Source organism: Artibeus jamaicensis, unplaced genomic scaffold (genome assembly GCF_021234435.1).
Source record: "Artibeus jamaicensis isolate MK-2021 breed Jamaican fruit bat unplaced genomic scaffold, CSHL_Jam_final scaffold_3272, whole genome shotgun sequence".
NCBI classification, from domain to species: Eukaryota; Metazoa; Chordata; class Mammalia; order Chiroptera; family Phyllostomidae; genus Artibeus; species Artibeus jamaicensis.
Window position 1 is genome coordinate 307,328 of NW_026522039.1, and position 27,077 is coordinate 334,404.

A 27,077-nucleotide genomic window follows, 5' to 3' on the forward strand; every position below is an offset into this window, starting at 1 on the left:
CAAAGCCTTGTTTCCTAAAGCTCAAGAGAAGGAGGTGTGTGTCCTGCCAGCCTGACCCCGGCAGCAGCTCCCTCCTCCCGCCTAAGGCCCGCCCCCACCCAGATCTCCACAACTACCAGGGGTAGAGCTCTGTCCCCCCAAATTCACATCCACTTGACTCTCAGGGTGGGACTTTAGTTGGAAAAGAGATCTCTGCAGGTACTTAATGACTTCAACATGAGAGCACCCAGATCATCTGGAGGCCCTGCATACCATGACAGGTGTCCCGTCAGAAACACAGAGAAGCCACATGGCAAGGGAGGTGAGACAGGAAGGCCAGGGGCAGCAGCTTGGGGCAGAGGCAGGAACGACCTTCCCCTAGAGCCTCCAGAGAATGAGCAGCCCCCGGACACCTTCATCTCAGACTACCCACCTTGAGGTCTGGAGAGATGAAGGTCTCCAGGCTCACATGTCCCTCCCTAGTGGGAGGCTATGCTAGGAGAAAGGCCGAGCTGGACACTGCTGGGTACCTGGGATGCCAATGACAGCACCATGAGGGGGAACCTTCAGACATTCAATGACCAGGGATCTCAATAAGGTCCCCACGCACGAGCTGTGTCCTCTCCATATATCACCATGGATACACCACCCATCCCAAACCTGGGTCCAGTTGGGCTGTGCTTAAGCTTCAATGCAAAAAAAACAAAGCTCCCTAAACACTCCCACATAGTCAGAGTCCACATGAACAGGTCCTCAGGCCCACCAACCTGCCTCAACTCTCCTCTCCGGGTCTTCAGCCCCAGCATTCAAACTACGTACTTCCTCCCTTTTCCCTCAGGCCCTCTTCCTTCACATCCTTCTCTCTCACACTCTCCTCTCTGAGGCCCTCCATCCACAGGTTTATCAGAAGTACTCTGAAGTCATCAGACCAAGTCAGGGTATAATTTAAAATACGTTTATTTAGTGTTTCCATTTGTTTCTGGTTGTGTTACACAAAGCCGTTAAATAAATACATTCTCCAAGTCACTCGAGTACACACCTATTCACTATACAGATGAGGTAGAGAAGTGGGCAGGCCAGCTGGAGAAGCTGAACACCCAGAGCAAAGTTGTCATATGTGAATGCCCCTCACCTCCCGACCTCCGGACCTGGACAAACCAAGCCCAGAACCCACATCCGAGCGGCTGGTGGGAAGCAGGTGGCCGGGACCCGCCTGGCCCTCAGCATGGTGGCCTGCCCCCGTGGCCCCTCGTAAGCCTGAACCTGGAGCTCTGGCCCCACTACCAACATGTTTCTTCAGAGACCCTCTGCCACATGAAAGAGAAGCACATTAAGGAGAGGTTCCATCAGCGGGAGTTGTTTCTTTGCTTAGCAAGACATTCTGATATATGTTTATATATAAACAAACCAGCCAGCAGACATTTTCAGTCTGCCTTGTTTAAAAAAAATACTTTTCTTAATATTTATGACATATAGCTAAATGTGGTATTTAATTAAAAAAAAAATCCTTCCTCTGACTTGCCACCTTTCCAGACCCAGTAGTGACTGGCTAGTCTTATGATGGGAGCAAGACACTCCACCTGCTATGGGCGCCTGCAGGTGGGGACAACCAGGATGCGCCCTTGCTCACCACACCCTGGCCGTGTCCAGCCAGGCCTGCGGGGAACAAGGGGCAGGCCCACATCTGCCACTGCAGAGTCTATCTGGCTGTCTCCCAGGATGGGCCTCCAGAGCACAATTATTCACGGAGTGTTCTCTGAACCACAGGAGAATAAACTTTACTATTAACACTATAAAACAGGGACTAAGAGACCCACATTAACATAAATAGGTTTCCTTTTAAAAACACAGTTCCCTGGGGTTCCTGGAGCCCCCTGGGACTCCGAGGAACACCCTAGTTCAGTAGTTCCCGCTTCCACACTGCCTGCACCCTTGGAGCACAGCCACCCAGCCAAGCAGGACAAGCCTAGGGCAGAGGCTCCAGAGCCGAGACTGCCATTCACGTCAACGTGGGAAGGAGAGGCCCATGCTAAAGAAGGACACAGGGTGGAGGCCATATCCAGCCACCCACAGATCACACCAACACACACACACAAGCACATGCTCACACACATGCACACATATCACTCATGCCCTCCACGCATGCACACAACATGCACATAGCACACCTGCTCAGGTGCATGCATCCGTGTACGTACATGCATAGCCACAAACACACGTATGTGTCCATACTCATGTACACACAGATACAGGCATGTGCCTACGCTCATGCACACATGCTAGTACACATGCATCTCATATGTGTGCGCATTGCACATGTGTGCACATATATCTCACACCAAAACCAAGCCAGGTCAGTGTAGGCCATCCTTTTCCCCTTCTGTCAAAGACAACAGGATGGCCAAGGAACATAGCCATTTGTCAAATCCTGGCCCCAGACACTGTCACATCTTTCCCCACCCTGCTTCCCCCCACAGTGACACAGAACAAACTGTGTGTTCTTTGTGAAATAAATGCTCCAAGGGGCTGGCCCTGCCCCTCTGCCCATGAATAACCCTTAGGGAGGGCAGGGCAGCCTCTGCCACTCCCAGCCCCAGAATCTGCATTTGGGAGCTGGAGTGCAGGGCTGTGTGCCCACAGGCACCCTTCCCGGGGCGGCCTCCCTGGGGACGACAGCCTGGACCTGACTTTTGGAAGCCCTGAGGGAGGAGGCCAGACATAGCTCACTTTAATTTAGAACAACAGCAACATCTCTCTTGACTTAGTGGTTTCAAACACAAAGCAGATCAGGCAAAGAAGTCTGGGAATGGGGGGGGCGAGGAAAGAGGAAGGGGCCCCTCCAGTCTGGAAGAGCCACAGCCTGGGATGCAGTGGGGACAGAGAAAATAATTATTATATATTAGTTAAATAAAAATAACTTAAAAGTCACTGTTATCACTCCAAACAGAAGTGTTTGATGTTGGGGGGTGGCAACAGTGTCCCCCACACCTGGGTGGCTGGCTGTCCCTCTCCTAGTGGTTTGACTCTAGCCAGAGCTGGAGGAGGGCAGCCCACAGGCTGCTGCAGAAGCCCTGTGTAGTTGGTCATGAAAATGCACCACACTCCTCAGAGGGAGCCCAAGTGTCAAGGGGCACTGTGATACAGGGACTGGAGTCTTAGGGACAGACACAGCCTGGAAAGCATCAGTGCAATGCTGTCAGGTCCCTGGGAGGGACAAGCAGAGAGTATGCAGAGGTCAGATCAGGCCTTTGAGGGGAGACAGAGAGGCAGAGATGGCTCCCCAGCCTGCCCTGGGCTCCTGCTCCTGCCTCATGCCCACAAGTGCTAGGGGCACCCAGTCTGGGGCTCAGTCTGCAAGTGTGGATGCCTCTGCTGCACATGCTGCCTGCATCCCTGGGACAGCCTGGCCAACTGGCACTAGCCCTTGCAGGTGTAGACCTCCTCCCGCTGAGTGCACTGTCTGCACTCCACGTAGCAGCACCAGCGCACTTGGCACTGGCAGGGCCGTGTCACCACCCGGCTCTGCGTGTTATGGCCACGCCCACAGCAAATGCTCTCGCAGTTCTTCTCACGGTGGCACCTGCGGCCTGCAGTGCCTGGGGAGAAGCGGCCAGCCAGGCAGAAACTGGGTGAGTCGTCCAAGTGCACCAGCTCTGGTGTACGGGGCAGTGGGTCACCACCTGTGCCCAAAGCCCGGCCCCTGGGTGGAGAGATGGCACCTGCCTCGCCAGCAGCCTCGTTAGTGGTGCTGCCCACCTTGAGTGCCGTCTCGTACTTGTACTTCAGGCGCTTGCCCACCTCGTGGAAGGGTGCCAGCTGTCGCCAGCATGTCCGCACGGTACAGGAGCCAGACACACCATGGCACTTGCATGTGGTCTCCACCCCAGCCTTGATCACCTAGAAGGAGGAAGAGAGGTGAGCCTGAGGGCCACACCTGGCACACAGAGACCAGACCACATGGATGACTCCAAAGGGGCCAACAACCAGCCCCTACCTCAGGACCAAACCCCATTGCCCCAGACCCAGGCACAGCCCAGAGGGCCACCACCACCCATTACCTAGGCTCCCTGGCTTACTCACCTATCCCTCTGCCTTCAAGCCTCAAACCACCTAGGACAGAGCCCTACAGCTATCAGCGTGGACTTGAGTGGCCACCACAGAACCTGTGGTGCTGTGCAGATACTCCCTCCCTGCCCAGATGTTCCTCCCTGGCCTGTGTCTAGGCTGCCCCTGCAAGGACTGGACAGGCCGCCCTCCGGCCCCACCATCAGCACCCTCTCAGCCAGGACCTAGCAGTGTGCTCTCCGCAGAGCTACATGCCCAGTGGGCAGGACTGGCCACTGCAGCCTACAACTGAGCTGACCACCTCCCTGCCTGAGCACTGGGGCCTGGTGTGCTGCAAACACAGGTGCCACCTGATCGACCCAGAAGTGGGAGGCAGCTGGCCAGGACAGGAACAGGTGTGGCCCAGGACCAAGTTCTACTCAGGCTCTGGGAAGCTACCTGAGACCCAGACAGGATCCTTCTTCTTGCAGAACTTGGATGTCACCTGCAAAGCCAGAAGGTCAGGCCAGCTGCCCCACTGAGCCTCCTGGCAGACTGCCCACAAGGGGTCTCTGGAGGGTCATGGGAAGGAAGGGCACGGAAGCCCTCTCCACTGGCCCAAACCAAGCCTGAGCTCCCTAGAGGGCCACTTAAGGGGATTAAGAAACAGCCATGTTCCCTGGCCATGTAACAGAAGAGTCACATTTAATGATATTTTGCTGAGAAACATGACAAATTTAATTAAAACACTGCTTACCCAGGCCTGGAGCGAATGGAACACTTTTTGTATTCTGACTTTTCATTTATAGTTTATAAGAGGCAAGTACAAAGGAAAAGAAAGGCCCTTGCCTGGGGGATTTAATCTCCCCACACCCCTCCCCACAGGACAGAAGGCGGGAAGGAGCTCCCCTGTGAGACTCAGAACTTCAGCTAGTCAATAACAAGGCTGAGACTGAGTAGGCTGTCTCTCATTACATGCCCGCTGGCTAGGGCTCCACATTGCCAGCAACCTGAGCGGATCCTAGACAATGGCTGAGCCTGGGGCGCATTTGGTGGCCCAAGTTGCTGGGGTACTAAGGGTTTGGTGTTCCGCACTCAGTGAGGACTACAGATGTGGGCCTGATGCCTATTCCAGTGTTGTGGGCTGGGGAGTCAAGGGCCTGCAGGGCGGGTGAAGGGTGGCAGGAGACAGGTCCCTTTGGGCCCAGCCCAAAACACCAAGACACACCTTTCACCTTTTCCTGAGTCTTCTGAGCTGGGCTTGCTCAGAAGAGAGTCCTGGCCACAGAGGAGAACCCTGAGGCAGGAGTACCCCCTGCCAACACACACTTGGACCAGCAGCACCCCAGCCTTTCCCTGGGACTCCTGGCCTACACACTCCCCATAATGCATCCACCTATGTCCCTGGTAGCAGCATTACTTGCCTCTCGGCTCTGGCAGGCAGGCTCTCAGTATGCCCTCCTCCTGGACAGACAGTACCCATGACAGAGACCTTCCTGGTAGCCTTGACAACCCAGGGCCAGATACAGATGGGTCCAGACTCACCTGGCTCCACCCCCCAACCAGCAGAAAGGAGGCCTTCCAGCTCCAACTCTCCATGGGAGGCCAGAGGACACTCTCCACAGGAGGCCATGGGCACCCTCTGTGACAACTAGCATCTCCACCTATTTGGCAGGTAATGAGCCTTATATAAGCTGAGAATGGAGGACCCTGGCTGGTACCACCCGGGTAGAACAAAAGCACAGAGACAGCAGACCCCATCTCCTCCCAGCCCTGCAGCCCTCTCTGAGCCTGGCCTGCCCCCTTCACCACCACCTCCATGGCAGCCCTTCCCTGCCTGGTGCCCCACCCCCTCCCCGCTTGCCTTCACACCCACGAGGTTGTTGTGGAAGTCCACACGAGCACGCAGGTCCTTGCTTGACCGCCGGCCTAGAAACTCCTTGACGAACTTGCTGCTGTACTTGAGGTTGTCCCCGCAGCCACCCCACTGCCAGGCCTCACGGTTCTCCAGGTCAGGTGCCTCATCACAGGTGCAGCGCTCCATGCGGCCTGCGCTGCAGGCCTTGGCCAGTGCGTGCGTGAGGCCAGCCGAGGAGATGGCATAGAGGAAAGCTGTCTCCTTGAAGCCTGGGGAGGCAGTGGGGCTAGTCAGCAGTGGCACGACAGCAGCCCCCCATCACTTTTTGCAGCCAAACCATAGCATTCCAGATGAAGCCCTGAATCCCTGGCTGCTGGTGGGGTCCTTCCTGTGATTCACTTGGGGTGCAGGGAGGGGAGAATACCTGCCTACACTGATGGTGTACCTGGGAGAGAGGCTCTCCTATGTGCATGAGTAAGGTGGGATGGGGAGGATGCAGGGGTACTGGGGCCTTGGTTCTATCTGGCAATCAGTGACCCCATTTGTCTGGGTCTCCCACCCACCAGAATGGCCCACGGCCCTATGGAAGCCCTTTCTGGGCCTGAAGTGCCCCGTTTTTAAACAAGGACACCAAGATGCTCTTAGAGTCCCCAACAGCTCCCACGCATGGAGGAGACATGAGAGATGAGATGAAGCTCTGTGCTAGGAGCACCAGCTGGACCCCTGCCGGCACTGGACCTTGGCCACAGGCATGTGGCAAAAGCCATCAGAGCTGCCTGGGGCCCTGTGAAAGCTGCCAAAGGCTCCTAGTCCTGCCAACAACAATTCAGGTTTGTGTGCGGACAGGGCAGGAGGAAGAGGTAGGGGCAGGAGGGCAGGGACAGAGGAGTTGGGGGGTCAGGGCAGGAGCTAGCTGCAGTGTCTTCTGGGACCCAGCTCCTCTCCCTTGACCCAGGACCCCTCCAATGGTACACCAGGGGTTGGTGCACCCGGACCTGGCAGCCCACTGCCCCACCCCCAGTGCTGCACACCTCTCTTGAGCAGGCTGGCCCTGTAGCGGCCTTCCAGGGTGCAGTTCCAGCGCTCGAAGCGGAACTGGTACTGACACTCCAGGGCGCTCATGCTGACTGCCTCTACCAGTGTCTCCGCCACACCCGGGTCCCGCCGGCACATGCGCCTCTGCTTTCGCTCCAGCTTCAGTCGATCACAGGCCTTGTAGTGTGCCTGCACGGCCGCCTCTGGATCCAGGGTCAGTGGAAGGATGGTCAGGGGCTCGCTGCCGGTCAGCCTGTGCAGAGAGACCAGGGCAAGCACCGCCCCAGAGGAAGAGCCTCTGCATACCCACACCCTGGCCTTGAGGGCTCAGGAGGCACACATGCCCTCCCCCACCAGTCTCTTGCCCACTTACCCAGCTGGAGGAATTCACATCTACCATCTCCCACTGCGGGTGGGCCCTCGGGAGGGTCCTAGTACACTCCTTGCCCTATGGCAGCCTGCCCAGGTGGTCCCCGGGTCCCAACAGATCTGCCCGAATGCCTGCACCGGAGCAGACTTCCCAGTCCAGGACCCACGTGCCACTAGGAAAGCAGCCCGTTTTTCCCGCAGCTCCACCCTGGGCCCTGGTCCACAGGGTCTATAATCTGTCCCCCTGACCTGTTCCACCCAGGGACTGGCAGGCCTGGCCTTCTGTATGCTATGGTGTCAGTGTCTCCAGAGAGACAACTGCTCATTTGGGTCCCAGGCATGTCCATGCAGAGTCACACCCAGACCCTCAGTGCTTGGGAGGGAGAGAGGTCCACCTCAACAGGGGCAGGGCTTAGAACCCCTATTCGAGCACCTTGGAAACAAGCCTCCCACATCAGTCCACCCATGGGAACTGTGGTCCCTCACCACACCCCATCCTCCCTCCTGCTGCTCCTGGAAAGGCCCCACTGAGGGGCACAGTGGCCTCGAGGTTGACTCGCAGAGCCACAGCTTTCTTCAGGAGAAGGGATTGGTGGGCCCTCCTAGAATCCACCCTGTAACAGACCCTAACAGCGATGCTCCTCTGGGGACAACCTAGACACTGACTTTCAAAGCTCCCCGGTCCCCCTCTCCCTTTCAGGGCCACCCCACACATACCCCAGCATGACCTCTCCCAGGCCCTGCCTGGAGTGGGGGCATCTACCCTGCTGAGGGCCCAGGTGGGCCCCAAGACCCTGAAGGGGCAGGGCCTGCCTCATTCATTCCAACCAGCTCTCTGAGAGCAGGAGAACCAGTGGGGAGCCAGGCAACACTGTGGAACACCAGGGCAAAATGGCCCAGGGTGCAAAGGGGAATAGCAGACAGGCAGGAACAAGGTATCCCTGGAGGGTCACAGAAGCCACAGAGGCAGGCCCCAGACCAAGGGTGCACCCCACACCCCATCCCTTCCACACTCTGGCTCAGTGAGAAGACCCACCCCAGGCCTGGGCCCTACTCCGCATATGCTCAGCCAGCATGCACCAGAGTAGAGCTCTGGCCATGTCCTCACTAGATCCCATCCCTGCAAACTTCACTGCAGGGCCAGCTCCCTTCTGAATGATTCTCTGAGCCAGGAGCCACCCTTGCTCCCCCACCCCCATGCACAGTGGGAGGCCAGCAAGGGCAAAGGCTAGGGGAGAACTCCAAAGGTCCTGAGGCACAGAACAGGCCCAGAGTGGGTGGCCCACAGTTGCAGGTAGAGAGGCATCAAGGCCTTCAAGGACCAGGTGCCTGTGAGCTCCAAGCTGGGATGCTACGCTAGAGGAAAAGCAGGTAACAAAGCAGGCAAGCAAGCCAGCCAGAGACCTGTACCCCAGTGCCACTGCAGGGGTTAGGGCTTCATGACTAAGGGCACAGGGACACAGCAGGGACTGCCATGGGCAGCCTCATGGACTTCCACGCCTCCTGCCCAAAGACAGCTGCTGAGGCAGACGGGGAACAGGCAGGGGCCCGCAGACCCTAAGCTTGAGGCTAGAAAAGCTGTGCTCCCCACACAAAGGCAGCTCACACAGTGGAGACTTGTCCCCAGACAGGAATGTCAACAGCTGTGCCCAGAACGAGTGCCAGGCAGCAGAAACCCTGCAGCCTCAAACTTACACGAGATTAACCAAGCTCCAGGCGGTACCAAAACATTCCAGCATCCAAGAGTACCCCCTAAGTAAGGCAGGACCAACATGAGGGAATCTGGGGCTAGCCTAGGCAGGGCAGCTGTGAGGATGAACAAGGACAGAGGAAGGAGGGTGGGCCACGGTGCCTCCCAACCACTCTGTACATGGGAGAAGAGGGCACAGGTCCCCCACCAGGGCTGTACCCAGGCCACAATGCACATGAGGGCTAAGGGCACGAGCTCCCCATGCCTGGGGCCACACTGCCTCCCCATCCAGGGAGGCTGAGGACAGGGGTCCCCCATACTCGGGGTCTCCTCATCCACACTGTACATGGGGCCAAGAACAGGAGTCTCATTACACCCAGGGCCAACTGTGTCCACACTACACATTCAGGGCAAGGGAAGGATTCCCCCATCCATACAGGTGGCAATAGGCTGCAAGCGTGATACAGGTACACTGTTCTGCTCCCGCGGCAGCCCCTCCCCAACTCTCTAACACCAGCACCCACACAGCCCTTACCCAGACCCCTAAACTGTCGGGGAGTGTTCAGTGCATGGCCCTGCCTCAGGGCTCACAGCCTGGGATGCAGAGGACAGACCCTTAGGGAGGTGCTAGGTGGCAAGAGAAGTGGGCAGATGACATCTGGGGTCAGGGAGCAGGGCTGGCCTGGCTTCGATGGAAGAGGCCCCAGTGATAAGAGCCAGGGATCCAGGACAGGAACCCAAACCCAGAGGAAGCACAGTAGTGATGGAGGGAAGAGGAGAGGTTCGTAGACCATGCCTAGACTCTGGCAGGCTTTTTTCAGAGTGACTCAATCCAGAAGACCTTGAGAAAGTAATCAACTTGACTCTAAAAATACAAGAATCTCTGCACAGTGAAAAAGTAGCATACAGTTTTAAAAAACCATAAACAAGAGTTGGGGGAAATGTTGCAACTCAGATCCCAGACCAAGGGCCCACTCCCTTTGCTTGTGTGTTGTATTGTATGTGTGTGCATGAGTATTTTCCTTAAAATCAATAGTGCAAGGAGTTAATTAGAAAGGACACAAATGTGAAGTTACAGTTCAAAGGAGGAAATACAGCCGCTGTTAAAGCTTAGCCTCCACCCCAATCAAAGAAACACAGAATAAAAATACACTGAGTTACTTTTCATTCATCCGATGAGCACAAATCTGATAATATTATTGTCCAGGATGAGGAGAAGTGTCCCTGCATGGCTGAAATTTTGGACTCATGTATCTACAAAAATTTACCCACCAATTCTTTTTCTAGAAATACAGGCTACAGATGTGTTACCTTAAAACGTACACATGTCATTCACACATTACCCAGCTCAGTACTGTCACACTAAAACATTGGAGGTGCTTTTGGTTATACAGTCAATCCCGTCCCTGCAAGAATATGTTCCAAGACATATGTTCCAATATGTTCTCAGTGGACGTTTAAACCTGTGTAGTGTTCCAAACCCTTCACATGCTGTGATTTTTCCCGTACTTACACACCTGTGATAACATTTAGTTTATAAATTAGGCATAGTAAGAGATTAACAACAATAGTAAAGTAGAACAATTCTAAGAATGTACTGTATAGATGTTATTTGAATGCAGCCTCTCTCTCTGCTAACCAAGCTGGTCACCAGGACAGGTATTCAGAGACTCACAGGCAGGGAGTGTCTACAATGTAGGAACGCTGGACAAAGGGACAAGCTACATCCTGGGTGGAATGGGACAGACAGTGTGGGATTTCATCATGCTACTCAAAACATCACACAATTTAAAACATGAATTGTTTATTTCTGAAATTTTCCATTTAATATTTTTGATTACGGTGACTGGAACTGCATAAAGCAAAAATGACTGCGAATTAGGGGCTACTACACAAAAAACTGGATATGGACTGAACACCTGGATTCATCCCTCCATGGCAGACTCAGCCTGTCCACCTCAGTGCTGCATGTCTTGTCTGCAGGTAGGTACAGGGGCAACCCAGGGCACAGGTGGCCCGGGGCACAGGAAATACCCCTCTCTTACCTGTGGCCTGTGAGCTTCTCACATATTGTCCTGTGCATGCGTGACGTACCCAAAACAACATTCAGCATACAGCAGGTGGCACAGGGTAAGTCTCTCACCTCACTCCCCATCCAAGCGCAGGCCTTCAGCCCTGTACGCTAGCCTGGCAAGAAACCTTTGCCCACTCTACCTGCCTTCGGGGCTGTGCCTTCCAGCCCCTGACATAGCACAGGCCCCAGCTCAGCCTGCCCAGCTGCTCAGTGCAGCTGCTGACCCTCATCCCCACCCCAAGCAAACATCCGGCCCAAGGCAGACAAGCTGACAAGCCTACAAAGGCAGCCTGTGGAGGCGGTGAGCCTGGGAAGGCTGCCCGCAGGTGGCAGCCCTTTGAGAGACAGCAGAGTCCCTCCGACCCCTGCTTCATCTGGCTGGCCGCCTCTCACAGTGCCGCACCTGCTTCCCAGGAAGAAATAACAATAAGACCTAAATGCACTTTACCACATTCAGATATTTCCCTTTAATCTTTAACATTCTCAAAAGATATAGTGTGTCCAGGGAAGTGTAGAAGCAGCTCTCAATCAGGAAACAGCCAAACTTTTAAAGAAAAAATTAATATGTATCCTTCTTAAACTACTGTAAAAACTGAAGAGGGAGGAAATACTTCCAAGCTCATTTTATGGATCCAGCGTTAACCCTGATACCAAAATCAGATAAAACCACTACCAAAGAGAAAGAAAGAAAGAGATGGCGTGGGGTGGGGTGGAGAGTATGAGAATTACAGGCCAATATCCTTAATGAACGCAGATGCAAAAATTCCTGACAAGATATTAGCAAACTGGATTCAAGAGCACATTAAAAGGATTATACTCCATGACTAAGTGGGATTCATACCAGGGATGCAAAGGTGATTCAACATCCATAAATCAATTAATACAACACATCACACTAACAAAATTAAAGATAAAAACCACCATCTCAATAGATGCAGAAAAAGCATTTGACAAAATTCAACACCTCTTATGACAAAAATTCCCAACAAAGTGAACATAAAAAGAACATACTTCATTATAAAGGCCATACATGACAAACCCACAGCTAACATCATACTCAACAGTGAAAAGCTAAAAGCATTTTCCTTAAGGTCAGGAACAAAACAGAGATGACCACTTTCACCACTTTTATCCAACACAGTACTGAAAGCCCTAGCCAAAGCAATAAGACAAGAGAAAGAAATAAAAGATACCCAAATAAGAAAGGAAAAAGTAAATCATTATCTGCAGTAGAGACTTCACCAAAACACTCTACAGGTGATTTGTAGTTTTGAACTAGTAAATGACTTCAGTAAAGTTGTAAGATAACAAAATCCATATACAGAAATTGGTTGCATTTTTATACAACAATGATGAACTATCAGAAAGACAAATTAAGAAAACAATTGCATTTACAAGTTTATCAAAAAGTATAAAATGCCTAGGAATAAATAACCAAAGAAGTGAAAGACCTGTACTCTGAAAACTGTAAGACAATGAAGAAATTAAATAAAACACATAAATAAATGGAAAGATATACCTTGTTCATGGGTTGGAAGAATTAAATTGTTAAAATGCCCACTACCCAAAGCAATCTATAGATTCAATGCAGTTGCTATTAGATACCAATGTCATTCTTCTCAGAACTAGAGCAAATAATCCTAAAAGTTACATGGTACCACTAAAGACCCCAAATAGCCCCAGCAAGCTTGAGAAAGAACAAAGCGGGAGGTATCACACTACCTGATATTAAATTATACTACAAGTCCACGGTAATCAAAACAGCATAGTACTAGCATAAAAACAGACACACGGACAAATGGAACAGAAAAGAGTACAGAAATAAACCCACCCCTACATAGTCAATCTATGACCAAGGAGGCAAGAATATACAGTGGGGTAAAGACAGTCTCTTCAATAAATGGTGTTCAGAAATTGGACACAGACATGCAAAAAAATGAAACTGGACCACTTTCCAACACCATACATAAAAATAAACTCAAAATGGACCAAAGACTTTAATGTGAGACCTGTAACTATAAAATTCTTAAAAGAAAATATAGGCAGTGAACTCTTTGACATTGCTCTCAGCTATATATACATATATTTGGATACTATCTCCTTAAGCAAGGTAATAAAAAGAAAAAAATTAACAAATGGGACTACATCAAACTAAAAAGGTTTTACACAGTAAAGGAAACCATCAATAAAATGAAAAGACAAGCCACTGAATGAGAGAAGATATTTGCAAATGATACATCCAATAAGGAGTTAATGTCCAAAAATATAAAGAACCCATACAACTCAGCACATTCAAACACACAACACGTTCAAAGTCAATCTGATTTAACAAGTGGGCAGAGGACATGAAGAGACACTTCTGCAAAGAGAACAAACAGGTGGCCAACGGACATACGAAGAGATGCTCAGCATCACTAATCATCAGAGAAATGCAAATTAAAACCACAATGAAACTTCACCTCACACCTTTTAGAAGGCTAACATTAATAAATCAACAAACAAGTGCTGGTGAGATTGTAGAGAAAGGGCAACCTTTTTGCACTGCTGGTTTGATTGTAAATTGGTGCACAGCCACTGTGAAAAGCAGTATGGAATTCCCTCAAAAATTAAAAATGGAATGGCCTTATGATCCAGTGATTCCACTTCTGGGTATTAATCCAAAGAAAACAGAAAAGACTAATTTGAAAAGATGTATGTACAGCTATGTTCACTGCAGCTTTACTAGTAATAGTCAACATACAGAAGCAACCCTGATGTACATCAATAGACAAATAGATAAAGAAGATGTGGTGCATATATGCAACGGAATATTATTCAACAATAAAAAAAGAATGAAAATCTTGCCATCTGCAACAACATGGATAGACCTAGAGGGTATTGTGCTAAGTGAAATAAGTCAAACAAAGAAAGACAAATACCATATGATTTCTCATATACATGGAATCTAAAAAAATGAATGAATAAACAAAATAAAACAAAACAGAAACATACCCATGATATAGAGAACAAGCTGATAGTTGCCAAAGGGAAGGCAATGGGGGGATAGGAGGGGAGTAAAACAGCCAAAGCAACTTAAAAAAATAGAAGAAAGTTGGAGAGCTGACACTACCCGATTTCAAGATTTATTGTAAAGCTCAATAACCAAGGAAGTGTGGTGTTTTTGTCAACATAGACAAATGAAGCAAAGGAACAAAATACAGAGGCCCAGAAATAGGCCCACACATATATGGGAAACAGATTTTGCTAATAAAGGTGCAAAAGCAACTTGGTGCAGAAAGAATAATCTTTTCGACAAATGGTAGTGGGGCAATTAGATAGCTATATGCAAATAAATAACTGATTCATACTTTCCACTGCATATAAATATTACTGTATGAATTCAATACAGATCATAGACATCAATGTAAGGCCTAAACCTTTAGTACTTTCTAAAAAGAAAGATACAGCCTTGTGCTGGAGAGTTCCTGAGTCCCTGCCCACAGAGGTCATAGGAGACCACCATCCAATCTCCACAGCACCCACACCAGGTGCAAACGTCCTGCAGGAAGGATGGGCGTTTCCACCATTCCTGGATGAAGGCCACCTTTCCATTCTCTTTATGATGTCTTTCTGTAAACGAAAGTTCTTAACTTTATTGCACCTCAATGTTTAGCCTTCTCCTGTCTGTTACTTCTGTCTCATTTTAGAAACCCATTCCTATTCTAGTATCATGAATACAGTCCCCTAAATATCCTCCAAAAGCCCCCCATCTTGCTGTGCACCAATGCTAGGAAGTGGAAACCCTCTGCTTTGCCATGTCCCCTCCATATGCACACACTCACATGGGAGACAAGGGTGCTCTGAAGGCTGGCAGGACGCTACAAGGCCAGAGGCTTGGAAAGTGTGCCCACAAAGCCAGGACACACTTGCTGTGTGAGAGGAAGACTCCCATCTTCCTGAGAGGCTGTTAGGACAGCTGGCCTCAGCCCCATTCAGATGGGGTGGTAGCAGGTGTCCCCGTCTACTGGTCTCAAAGAGAAGCTTTTGCCACTTCACTGTGAAGTATGAAGTTCACTGAGTGCTTCCCATGTATCGGGATATATAAGTTCCCGCTGCTTTTAGTTTGCTAAGAGCCTTTTAAAAATCATAATGGGTGCTGAACTTTATCCAATGTTATCGCTATACCTTTTGGTATGTGACTTTTCTCCTTTGGCTACAGTGGGGATTCCCACACTGGACAGCCGTGATCCCAGGATCTCAGTGGTGTTTTGTCTGGGCCTTTCACATCTCTAACTTTCTTTTAAAAATATTATTTATTTATTTTTAGAGAGGAGGGAAGGGAGAAAGAGCAGAGAAAGATTAATGTGTGGTTGCCTCTCATGTGCCCCCCACTGAGGACCTGGCGTGCAACCCAGGCATGTGCCCTGACTGGGAATCGAACCAGCGACCCTTTGCCTTGCAGTCCAGTGCTCATTCCATTGAGCCACACGAGCAAGGTCTAACTTTCTTCTCTGTGCTCTTCCTGTTGAGTTTAGGTGCCTGAGTGAGTGTTCAATTTTATTAAATGTCCTGAAAGAGCTGTGTCTACATAACTGTTTGGTAGAACCTGTCACAAAGTCACACAGGCTGACCTTTTCCTGGTGGAACGACTTCCTTTCTGGTCCAATTTTTCTCTTCTCTCTCTTTTTTAAAACAACTTTATTGAGATATAATTCACATACCATAGAATTTAATGTGCACAAGTCAGTGTTTTGTAGGAGAATCACACATATGGGTAAATAGTCACTTTTAGAGTATTTTCATCACCTAAAAAATAAACACCATACCATTCCTGTCTCTGTGAACCTGTCCTGGACAGTTTATATAATGAAATCACATACCATGTGTCTGGCTTGTCACTAAGCACAACATTTTCGAGAGTCATCCACATTGCAGCAAGTGTCCGTGTCTCACCCCTTTTTATTTTCAAACAACGTCCCACTGTAGGATGGAGCCTGTCCTGTTTGCCTGCAGCTGACAGACATCGGAGGAGGTGCTCACCCATCTGCTCTGATGCACGGGGCCGCTATGACCCCTAATGCGCTCACTGGCTCATTTCGCATGAGCATGGCCCCATGCTGCTGGCTCACAGAAGAAATCCATGTTTAACTGTAGAAATGCCAGATCGTTTCCACAGTAGTCCCACCATTTACATTTCAGTGACCCAATTTCTTTACTCACTATGGTATTAGTTGACATTTCCCTATCTTGAGTTTGTTTGTTAGTCTTCTAGTTTTCTCTATTTCCTCTGAAGTTTCAGATTTACTAGCATGAAATCTTCCATTACACCCCCTTTGCTTTATTCTATACAATCTGTGAGATGTTCCCCATAGCAGGACACACGTCCTATGCCTCCTCCTCAGACGTTCCCCAGACCTTCACAGATGCAGCTTTATTCACCTCCAACTCCAGTGCTTCCCTTCTGTTCATTTCTCACTGCTACTTCATTCCCTCCACATTCTTTGGATTTAGCTAACTGTTGTCCTCCTCGCTTCTGTGAGGACTTGCGAGCTTCTCTACACCTCTAAAACGTGCACTTAAGTTGCCACAGTCACTGCTCTGGTCTCTCCAGAAGGGCAGCCTCAGGTTCCTGTCCTAAGCCTGGGTCACAGTGCATCCTTCAATCTCTTTCCTTGTTTCCTTCCCTCTTTGACCTACGGCCCACAGTTGCTGTACTGTATCCTACATCCTCTCTGTGTCTCCCGCACATGGCCAGTCAGCTAGGAACTGGCCACAACCCTGTCACCTCAGTCTGACACCAGGGGCTTTAGTGCATCCTTTCCACTGGCCATGCCTGTCTCCTCTTTTTCTCCTCTCGTGCCTCCCTTTGGGTTATTTTTACCGTTCCATTTTCCCCTTTGTAATCTGGTGTTTTACATTTCCATTATTTTCACGAATACCCTCAAAATTACATGAGGCTATAACTTACCCTCATTCAACATGGTCAGTACTGTCCCTTCTGGGCAACAGGAGGCCTGAGAGCACAGCCCCTTGACGCTGGATGGTGTGCTGCTGTGTATTCAGTTCTGCGTTTAGGACCTGACAAGAGGTTGTTCAGTGCTCCCTGTCCCTTCACACGACTGTCCCCTCACTTCACTCCTTCCCCTGCCTGGAGCGTGGCAGGGTTCTCCCCAGGCCTGAGCTGAGCATGCCTCGCTCCTTCAGAGCACCTCGGAAGTGTCTTGATCTCACTGTGCCAGGGGCAGTTACTTTCTTTCCCATGCTGCATCTCTGGTGAGTTGTCAGCTTGAGGACCCTCAGAAGGGTGACCTGCATTCTGTTTCTCAGGCTGCTTTAAAACTCTGTGCTCAGCGTTTTGTGCTACCAAGTTGTTATACTGAAGCCCAAACTTTCACGTTTCTGCTTGGAAAGACGCTGGGCCTCTTCGGTCCCCTTGCCTGCTCCCAGAAGTTTCAGGAAATCCTTGGCCATTCTCTCCAGACACTGCCCTGCCCCCACCTCCAGGCACCGGTGAGTGTGCAGGGCCTCGTATGGGCCCTGGTCTCACACCCTCTGTTTGCCATGGTCTCCTGCCAAGGCCACACCCCAGGAATGTCTCCTCACCTATCGTCCAGTTTGCTAATTCTCTTCAGCTGTTTCTAATCTGCTTTTAAATCAGTCCACTACCAAAAAATTTTCCCCGATTCTACGTGGGCTTCCAGACTTGCTGGGTCAATCTGTGTGTCTCATTCCTTGCAGAGAGTGAAACTTGCTTTGTGCTGCACACTGACTCATCCACTGCCATCATTTCGGCGTGGCTTTGGACGCACTTCCCCAAAGCCTGGTGATCCCTGAACCTCCTGGTCACCATATTTGACAATCTGTCCACAAGAATAAGCTAAACAAAAGATAAAGGGACCCATTCTCACACCCACCCAGAACAGAACCCCAGAATGTGACCTTACTTGGAATAAGGGTATCTGCAGATGTGACCCAGATGAGGGCCTGGAAACAAGGCTGTCCTGCGTTGCGCCCCACACTGTTGGGAACCTCACCCTGACCGCCCCTGACTGCCCGCAGCATCTCTTCAGGGACCTGAGCTTTGCTGCACAACAAGTGTGACAGAGCCCAGGACAGCCAGGGCTAAGTCTGTGGACACCCATCCCTCTCTGAGGGCCAGACCTGAGGCCATTACATGTGTGTGCTTGGGGACAGGGACCACCCCTCTCGGCTGGTCGCACACCATCACACCTGCCCCCAAGGGCAGCCAGGTGGCAGATGGACACTCCTAGATGAGGGTTGGGGGGTGCAGGTGTAGCCCAGGCTGGGGGCAGAGATGTCCTTGCCCTTAGGGCCCCATCCCTGAACAGCCCAGCCAGGTCTGGCCCACCCTGTCCAGCAGCGCCCCACCCAGTGTCTTGCTTCTTTCTGCTGGGGGTGGGGTAGTGACAGATTCTGAGTGTCCTTTCTCCTGCCAACAGGCCTGGCCACCCCAAGGGCCACCCCGCCCACAAACGCAGCTCCCCGGGCATGGGGGAAGCTGAGACCCTGAGCTGAGCGGAGGGGAAAAGGCTGGAGTTCCAGAAGCCGCAGTGCCCTGCCAAGGAAACCTCAGCCCCACCAGACGGCATTTAATTTCTGTGTGAATCAAATTCAAAACAAATTCCAGTGCTGAGACACTGGTTCTGAGGTTAACCCTCCACTCTCCTGCAGCCTGCAGCCCCCTGCCCAGCACATCAGCAGCACAGATGGGGGCAGGGGGCAGGGGGCAGGGACACTGACCAGCTCTGGGTGCTTCTGGGCGCTCCGCCACCACCCAGTGCCCAGCATGCCAAAGAGGACAGGACAGGAGGCTGTGGACAGGACAGCCCCATCTGGACAGGCCACTCACACTGGAGCAGTGTGCGCAGCCCCACGTCTCTAACGGCTGCCACCTCCATCCGCTGGGAGAGCTGCAGGACTCCTGTCTCCCTGGTTCATGGGGCCCCAACATTCAGGGGCACAAAGAGCTCCCAGTCCCACCACTGACTGGCCACCCAAGGAAAGCTTCTCTCACTGGTCCAGCCACCCTGAGAGTCAGCTGGCAGACATATGACTCAGCAAACCCCCAGACATGGGGACCTGTGCTCTAAGAGAAATGTCTGTCCACCCTTGGTGGCTCCCAGAGCAAACAGAACCCACAGGACCCACAGGACCTGCAGACCCTGAGGGCTGCTGGTGACTGGCCCCTTCCAGGAGCAGGATGCCGGAGCCCCGAGTGGAAAGGGGGCCGGCCTGTGGGATCCCGGCTTCCCTGATGGCTGAAAGGAGAAGACAGGCAGTGGTGGCTTTGTGGAGGAACCAGAGCAGCGAGACCACCTCTTTGTCCCAGTCACCATACCCAGATGGCCACAGATCCATAGGGAGGTAATGGAAGGACAGGCAAGAGGCCGGGCAGGTGCTTGGAGGCCGTGGGAGGACCCCATCTCGGCCACCCCCAGAGTGGCCTTGATGACTGGCTTTCTACCCAGAGCAGGCCTGCCAGGTGCAGGGTACAGACAGGGTGGCCGAGCCGGGAAGGAGCGGCTCTGACATGTGCTGCTCTGGGAGCCCCTGGCAAGCCTCTCCACACGGGCCAGACCACTTCCCTGGCCACATCTACCTCAGGTATCGCTAAGAAAAACAAACGCAGCTTGAGGCTTGCCTTTTTCCATTCCCTCGTCCTGCTGCCGGTCTCGAGGTACAGGGCCTGCCAGCTGGGCGGCTGGGCTTCCTCCTGCGGCCAGAGGCACCAGGCCAGCAGAGAACCACTGGGAGGGGTAGGAGAGGACGCAGGCAGGTCCTCAGGTCACAGAGCCTGGCTGCCTCTCGCCACCCAGGTCGGGGGCTGCCCTCCTGTGGTGGCCCCAGCACAGCCACCTGCCAACCAGATCGGCCCAGCCCACAGATGTCCCTCGGTGATTAGCCCTCTTGGGAAAGTCATTGCCCAGCCCAGGCCACCGGGCCTAAAGCACAGCCAGCCACCCTGTCCCACCCTCTTCCAGCAGAGCCCCAGGCTCTCACCCTGCACCCTCACTCTGGGGACTCCAGGCTGCTCTCCGCCCCTCCGCACGGCACTCATGCCACCCACAAAGCCGGCGTCCAGATATCCACCCGAGGCCAGCAAGTGTGAGGGCAGCAGGCAGAGGTCAGAGCAGGGGCTAGCCCACCTGTTGAATGCCTTGGACTCCACACTGGGCTCCTGGGCCCAGACCCAGAGGAGGCCTCTGGCCCAGCACGGTTTGTAGGAGACCCCATGAGGGGTCCTTCTGGCCTCTTCAGAGGGGAGCTTGGGCTACAGTGAAGTATGATATTACTGGACCATCCTCTGGCTTCCTGGAGCAGCTGACGGCTGAGGCTGACCTAGAGCATGGTGGCCCTGCCCTACCTGCCAGGGGCTCCCCTCCCAGTGGGACCCAGCCTTGTCTACCTTCCAGACAACTGGGCCTCCTCCTCACCCCACAGCCCAGCAAGCGGGGTGGGTACCACAGGGGCACTCACCACCCACAGGGACAATACACAAAGGGAGCTGGTGCCCCCAGGCCAGGATTAAGGGGACTGAGTGCCGGCTTCTGACAGGTGTCGTTTTTCTTTGGCCAGGAGAGCAGAGCCAGGCCCGTTATCAGCTCATCACTCCTCCAGAGTCCAGGGCCTACGGCCCATGAGGAGAAATCGTGTATGCAGATTCTTTCCCATGAGAAAAGCTGCCCACACACTTCTCCTATTGTCCTCAACACTGAGACGCCCCTGGGCAGGGGTGTCCTTGGCTGGGGCCACCCTGGAGCTGACACAGGGTCCTGCTGGTGCCTGAGGCACTGGAGTCAGGTCCAGGGCCACAGTGGCCAGAACAGGAGCAAGATTAGACCAGCTGTCCCACACCCCCACTCAATCCAGACAGCCACCGGCTGTGGCAGGACGTCTGCTCACACAGCTGCGGGAGCCAGGTGGCTGCGGCTTCCTCCTCACCTCAGGCCCAGTGCAAGGCTCGCACACAGCACTCCCCGTCACAAGACCCCTAGCCTGTCCTGGCCCTCCGCTCCCAGCTACCTCTATCTGTCTCTGTATTGGGCAGCCAGGGGAGAGCACCCTCCCCTCCCCGGGCCTGTGGAAGGAGGCCAGGGCAGGCTAGTGCCAGCAGGGTGAGGGGGTTCATGGTCCCCTAGAGCAGGCTGGCTAGGAAGAGGGTGAAGAGGGACAGACACTGGAGACCAGAGATACAGGAAGTGGCTGGTCCTCCCAACCTCAGTTTATCTGCCTGCTCCTTCCACCTGCTTCCCCACTACTGCCCCAGATCCCCCTGAGATACCAGGACACCTCAGTCCCTCTGATGGCCTCCGGGGCCCCAGGGCCATGAGTACTAGCAGAATCCCCCATCCTTGGAAGCCTGAACCCTAGGCCCCTCCACACACCACCACCCTCCCCTGACCTGAGTGGCCCCCTGGCCTGGCATTTGGAGGTCTCACCCACAGGGCATAGGGCCATAACCAAGAGACCTCAATATTCTCAGTGTGGCCTCTTGGCTGCCCTAGACATGGCAATAAGGATTTTACCTGGGTCCCTCTGCCCCTCAGCTCCTGGGAAAAACCACCAGAACATTCTGCTCTCCATGGCCTGTCCCCCAAACTCTGGGTCCAGGCATGGCTGTCCTGGGGTGGGTCTGCACAGACAGCACCCTCCTGACTACCATCCACAGTCCTGCCTCCTCCGCTCCGTGTACCACCACCGCTGGTCCCCAGCCAGGGGCTGCGGGGGCCTCTCTCTCCCCTGTAGTCCCTCTCTGGTTGCCCACAGCTGGACCTCGGCCCACATCCCACACACAGTCCTTATCCCACACACAGCCCCTGTGCCCCACTGGGGCCACCCTACTCTCCCTTCAGCACCTTCTCTTACTCCTCGCCCTCACAGGCCCACCGCACAGCCTCGTCGTCACTCCACAGCAGGGCTGCTCCTCTGGCCCTAGGAAGCTGCCCTCCCTCTTTCATCCTGGGACCAGCTGGGCACCCATCCTCTGAGCTGCCTGCAGGCATGTGCCCATATGCCCTGCCCCACTGGGCCCCACGCTGGGTGACCAGAGAAGCAGAGGGAGCCCTCACCTCTGACACTGTGTGCATGGCCCCCGTGACAGCAGCCCCTCCAAGTAGCGCTGGGGCAGCCTCCTCAGCCAGGCACCCCGCCAGGCCCCAGAACAGACTCTGGTAGAAAGACAAGCAGCTGTACCCCAGCTCCTCACACAGTTAAGCTGGGGGCCAAGCTAGGAAGACCTGTGGGGGCAACCTCCATGTGCAGGGGCCAGACAGTGGGCTGTCACAGGTCCAAAACCAGGTTCTCCTCAGTTCAAGAAAGATCCAAAATATATAAAGAACTCTTACCACTTAACAACAAAAAGAGAAACTTAACCAAAAATTGAGCAAAGGAACAGAATGGACATTACTCCAAAGAAGATGCACAGACGTCCAGCAAGCCCACGGCCCATGAAAAGACATCACCTCACCAGTCACCAGGGATGGACACTCACTCCCACCAGGACAGTGAGGATAAAAACAGTTAAAAATGATAAAACCGTAGAATAACAATCACTGACAACGACGTGGGGAAACAAGAGCCGTGGGCTCTGTGTGTGGGACTGTGAATGGTGCCCCCACTGCAGAACACATACTGGTGGTTCCTCCAAATGTTACACACAGAATTAGCATGTGACCCCGCAACTCCACTTCAGTGCACACCCACAAGAATTAAAAACATATGCCCCCCAAAACCTGTACACCCATGTTCATAGCAGCATGACCCACAACAGCCAAAAGGTGGGAACAACCCAAAACCCACTGAACGGATGAGAAAAACCGCACGTGTCCATCCAACTGAATGTGCTCGGTCACAAAGGAACAAAGCACTGATACGCACCATGACGTGGATGAACATTGAAAATGACATGCTCAGTGAAATAAGCCAGACACAAAAGGCCACATATCGTATGATTCCATTTCTATGAAACATCCAGAACAGGCAAATCCAGAGACAGAAAGTGGATTAGTGGTTGCCAGGGGTTGGGGGTGGGGCAGTGGGATATGAAGTTTCTGGGATGATGAAAATATTCTGGAATTAGGGTGCTGGCTGAACAGCTTTGTGGATACAGGGTGAATTTACAAGATGTGAGTTACATGTCAATAACAAAAACCGCCTCACACCCACTTGGCCCCCCATTCACAGTGGTACAGAGCACCTCAGCTGCCTTTCAGACCTGCTCTGAGTATCCCTCACACTTCAGTGCCAATATCCAGCCAGGCTGGGGGAGCCCTCAGTGCCACACCTAGTGCTGCCTCCTCCATGCAGGCCTCCAGGCAGCATGGACCAGGGAGGTAGGACCAGCCTGCAGACTGTGGGGTGCAGGGGCCAACACTATGAAATAGCCTCAGGACTCCTGACACCCCTTCCTACTTCTTTTGAAGAGTAACCAGGTTGGAAGCCACTGGCAGGCCTGTGATGCAGGTCTAGTGACCTTGCTGGAGCCCCTGCTGCAGGCTGCCTGCCGAAGCCTGCACCTGGATCGAGAAGCAAACAGCAGTGAGGGGCCCCAGAGCCAGGCCCGGTTCCCCAGAAGCCCCAGACGTGGCCCCGTGTAGGAGCTAGCAGGAACCTTGCCCAGGGTTCTGAGGAATCCCCTCATGACCAAATTTCAGCACACACCTGAGGATACAGCCAGGAGAGGGACTAGGCACCGGCCAGCACCACCCCCTATTAACACCCAAGGGAGACCAAAGCAGTCAGCCTACCCAGCTCCGTGAGTCTGTATCCCCAACTTGCCAAGAAGCCTGGGACAGCCCTCCTGCTAGGAGCCACAGGGGGGGGTCCCCCCTCCTTCCAAGAGGACATGGGGCTAAGGGGGCTAGGCCCCCCAGTACAGGCATCTCCACAGCCCCGGGAGAACCAAATGGAAATGCCACCTGCTGAGCATGCCAGAAAAGGACCAGGCCAGAAGAAAGAGAGGATAGCCAGCAGGCAGCCTGGAGGGTCCTGCCTAGTGGCCGGAGGCCAGAGGAGGGCAGCAGGAGCAGGGCAGTGGATCCAGGGTTGGGTTGCAGCCTCACAGAGGGGGCAGGGAGGACTCCCGCTGCCCACGTGACCCTCCCCCAGGCCAGCCTCTCTGGGTTTCTGGGCTGTAACTGGAGCTGCCCTGACTGTGAGGCTTCAGCCTTGGTGCCAGGCAGAGATTTCAGAGAGGGGGAAGGGATAAGAGGGTCTGGATCAAGTCCTTCCTCCCGTTCCCTCTGCCCTGCACACCAAATACAGAGGCCCACTGGATCCAGCTGGACCCTGCCTCTCTTAGGCCATCTCCTACTCCCTCTCCCTCCCACTTCTGCCCCTGTGCTGGGCCAGGAAAAGGGAGACCTTGGCCCAGCAAGTCACCATGGGCCAGAGACAGGGCCTCCCTACACAGTGGCACAGAGCACAGGATGTGTTACGCAGTCCCCTCCTCCCAGGCCCGGCCCCACCTTGGGAATCCACCCTGTCCACCACTGTCCTGAGGTGTATGCTATGTGTGGGCCTCTCCAGCACCCGTCCCTTTCCTCTTCTCCCAGCCCAGCTGGTGCTGGGCCTGCTGCCTTCATCCTCCATGCCCAGTGAGCAGAGCCCTGACTCCTGCCTGGTGCCAGGGGTGGCAGTGATTCCAGCAGAGCCAGCTGTCACCAGGGCAGCGCGTCTGCCTCCAAGCTCCTCAGGATCCTCATTTGATCGGGCCTTTGGGGCCAAAAAGCAGAACCAAGTGAGCTGGCTGGAGAAACCACGGGGCATCAAGCTTTGCCCACATGCCACATGGCCACCAGGACTTTTCTCTGAGGGAGTTGAAATAGACACACTAACAGCTCAAAGACTTCCCCAGAGGTGCACAGTGCAGGGAAAGTGGGGAAAGAGAGATGCTGCAGGGTGGGGGGCAGGACTGGAAGCCAAGAGCCCAACCTCCCCCAGAACTGATCTTCCCTAGCAGAAGTGGGCCAGCAGCAGACAAGCCCAGGGTTTGTCTGGAGCCTGGTGAACAGACCTTCGGCTGGGCCAGGACAGCAAAAAGGCACAGCTGGCTGACAGGATGGCGTGACTCACTCATGGACGGCCATCCTCTGACCCTCCCTCTGCCCATGAGGGTGAGGTGAAGGCTGCACAGATGGCGTGCAGGGGCGTGCCAGCCTCCCAACAGCCTGGGCCCCAGTTAGGGCCAGCCCCACAGGCAGCCAGGAAGGAGAGGGCCTTGGGATGGGAGCTCCAGGTAAGGGGACATGGAGCTGACCCTGGAAGACAACCCCAGAGAAAGGAACAGAAGGAGAGAGGGGAGGGGGAGATAAACACAAAGGAAAAGTTTCCCATGAAAATATTTTATTTTCTTTGAGAACAGGATACACCTGCAGGGCTCCTCGCCCAGTCAGCTTCTCCCTGCCCCTGCGGTGCCACATTTCTGGACCAACAGGGCCCTCTGCCGGCCAGGCCGCCGCCCGCTGGCGCGGGGGCCAGGGGCTAGGGAACAGGTGAAGGGCGGAGGGCAGCGGCCCAGCGTGGCCGAAGGACGGCCCGGACAGGAGTCGGGGCGAGAGAATGGGCATGACTTCAGAGTCAGTGTGGGGCGGGAAGGGGGTAGGCTGAGGAGAGCCGGAAGGCTGCTCGAATTGGTGCCACCCCAAACTTCAGTGTAGCCATATGTGTATCGCATCGAGGGTCTCCAAAGGTCGCTGGGTTGGATATCCCAGACCTGGAATTGAGGGGCAAGCCAGGGGAGAGAGGAACGGCGGAGAGGGACGTGCCAAAACCACCCACTCTGCTGCTGCGGGGAAGCGCACGGGGCAGCGACCCCCCGAGACGAAGGGCTGAGGCGTTCGCGGCCCCGCCAGGCCCTGCGCTCCGGCCGGGTCCCACGGACGCGCTCCCGAGAGCCGGGGCCCGAGTGAGCGTCAGAAGCAAAGCGCAAGAAAAATAAATTCCTCCGGCTTGGAGTTATTTTTTTTTTCCTTTGGGGCTCAGTGCAAGGAACATCTGGATTTTGTACGTATTTTTTGTTGTTGTTAAATTAACTTCTCGAGGAGAGAAAGGAGGGGGAAGCTGCAAGGGCGGTGGGTGGGTGGGCAGGGGCTGGGAGGCTCCAGCCGTTTGGCCAGAACTCGGGGGCTTAAAGGAGCAGGGACCACACCTTGGTCTCTGAACTCCAGGGAGCCCGGCACTCGGGGGCGGCCGCGGCAATGACGACTCCAGAGTTACAGAGGACAGCGGCCCCACGCCAGTCCGTCGGGTACGCGGGCCCCTCTCCCCGAGCCCCGAAGAGGGACACCGACTCCCGGACCCAGCGACGCGCGCGCCACAAACAAACAGCTCCAGGCAACCCGACGGCCCCCTCCAGTCCAGCCCCGCGCACCTGGTGGCCCCCGCCCCCGCGCCGCCCCAGCCCCGGGCCTGCCCGCCACTCTCCCCGCCCGCAGGGCCCCCAGGCACCTACCCGAAGTAGGCGGCTGAGGGGCGCAGTGCGGCAAGTAGCAGCGTCAGCGCGAAGGCCACGGCCAGCCAGCGCGCCAGCAGGGGCCCATCCAGCATCTTGCCGCGCCACGGCGGCTGACCATCGCGCTCCTGGCCCCGCGCAGGGCGCCCCGCGGCCACCGCCCTCTTATAGCGCCCGGAGCGCCAGGCCGGGGGCGGGGCCGCCAGCTGGGCCCGGCCCGGGGAGGGGTCACGCCGGCGCCGGGGGCGGGCGGAAACCCGAGCCAGCCCGCCCGCCGCGGTGCCTCCCGGCCCCGCGGGCCTCGGCGCGCGCCGTCCCGCACTTTTGGGGAGGGGAGATGAGCGAGGGGCGGTGGGACCTTGGAGACCAGCGGGAGGGGCGGCAGGGGCGGGTGCACGCTGCGGGCCCCGGACGGGAAGGCGCTCCAGTGCGGCAGTAGAGGCGGAGCCTAGGCGGAGCGTGGGCGGCCCTGGAACTGGACGGCATTGGGGGCGGGGCGGACTCTGGGTGGAAGCCCGTCTGCAGGCGAGGTGGGAGCGTAGGGTGTGGGAGCGTCTGGGGAACTGCAGGGAGAACT

General features: G+C 54.3%; 1 protein-coding gene across 3 annotated transcripts; it reads right to left on the reverse strand.

The window, feature by feature from the left end:
* Positions 1-918: 918 nt before the first annotated feature.
* Positions 919-26,714, reverse strand: WNT9A (Wnt family member 9A). 3 transcript variants are annotated; one of them, XM_037140503.2, is made up of 4 exons: positions 26,501-26,714; positions 6,913-7,169; positions 5,900-6,150; positions 919-3,876 (listed from the first exon to the last, which is right to left on the reverse strand). In XM_037140503.2, exons 1-4 carry the CDS (start codon positions 26,593-26,595, stop codon positions 3,397-3,399), a joined length of 1,083 nt encoding a protein of 360 aa, XP_036996398.1. In that variant the 5' UTR covers positions 26,596-26,714; the 3' UTR covers positions 919-3,396. The 3 variants fall into 3 exon arrangements, with proteins under 3 accessions (XP_036996398.1, XP_036996397.1, XP_036996399.1); XM_037140502.2 differs by having other exon boundaries at positions 5,888-6,150; XM_037140504.2 differs by having other exon boundaries at positions 5,888-6,150; positions 6,913-7,119; positions 26,501-26,584.
* Positions 26,715-27,077: the final 363 nt, after the last annotated feature.

What these genes read in the sequence shown, in the direction of transcription:
- WNT9A (XM_037140502.2), bottom strand. Translation starts at nt 26,595, where the DNA reads ATGCTGGATGGGCCCCTGCTGGCGCGCTGGCTGGCCGTGGCCTTCGCG. An exon ending in CCCTCAGCCGCCTACTTCGG is followed by an intron (nt 7,170 to 26,500) that starts GTAGGTGCCTGG and finishes CTCTCTGCACAG; the next exon opens with GCTGACCGGCAGCGAGCCCC. An exon ending in GGCCAGCCTGCTCAAGAGAG is followed by an intron (nt 6,151 to 6,912) that starts GTGTGCAGCACT and finishes CTGCCTCCCCAG; the next exon opens with GCTTCAAGGAGACAGCTTTC.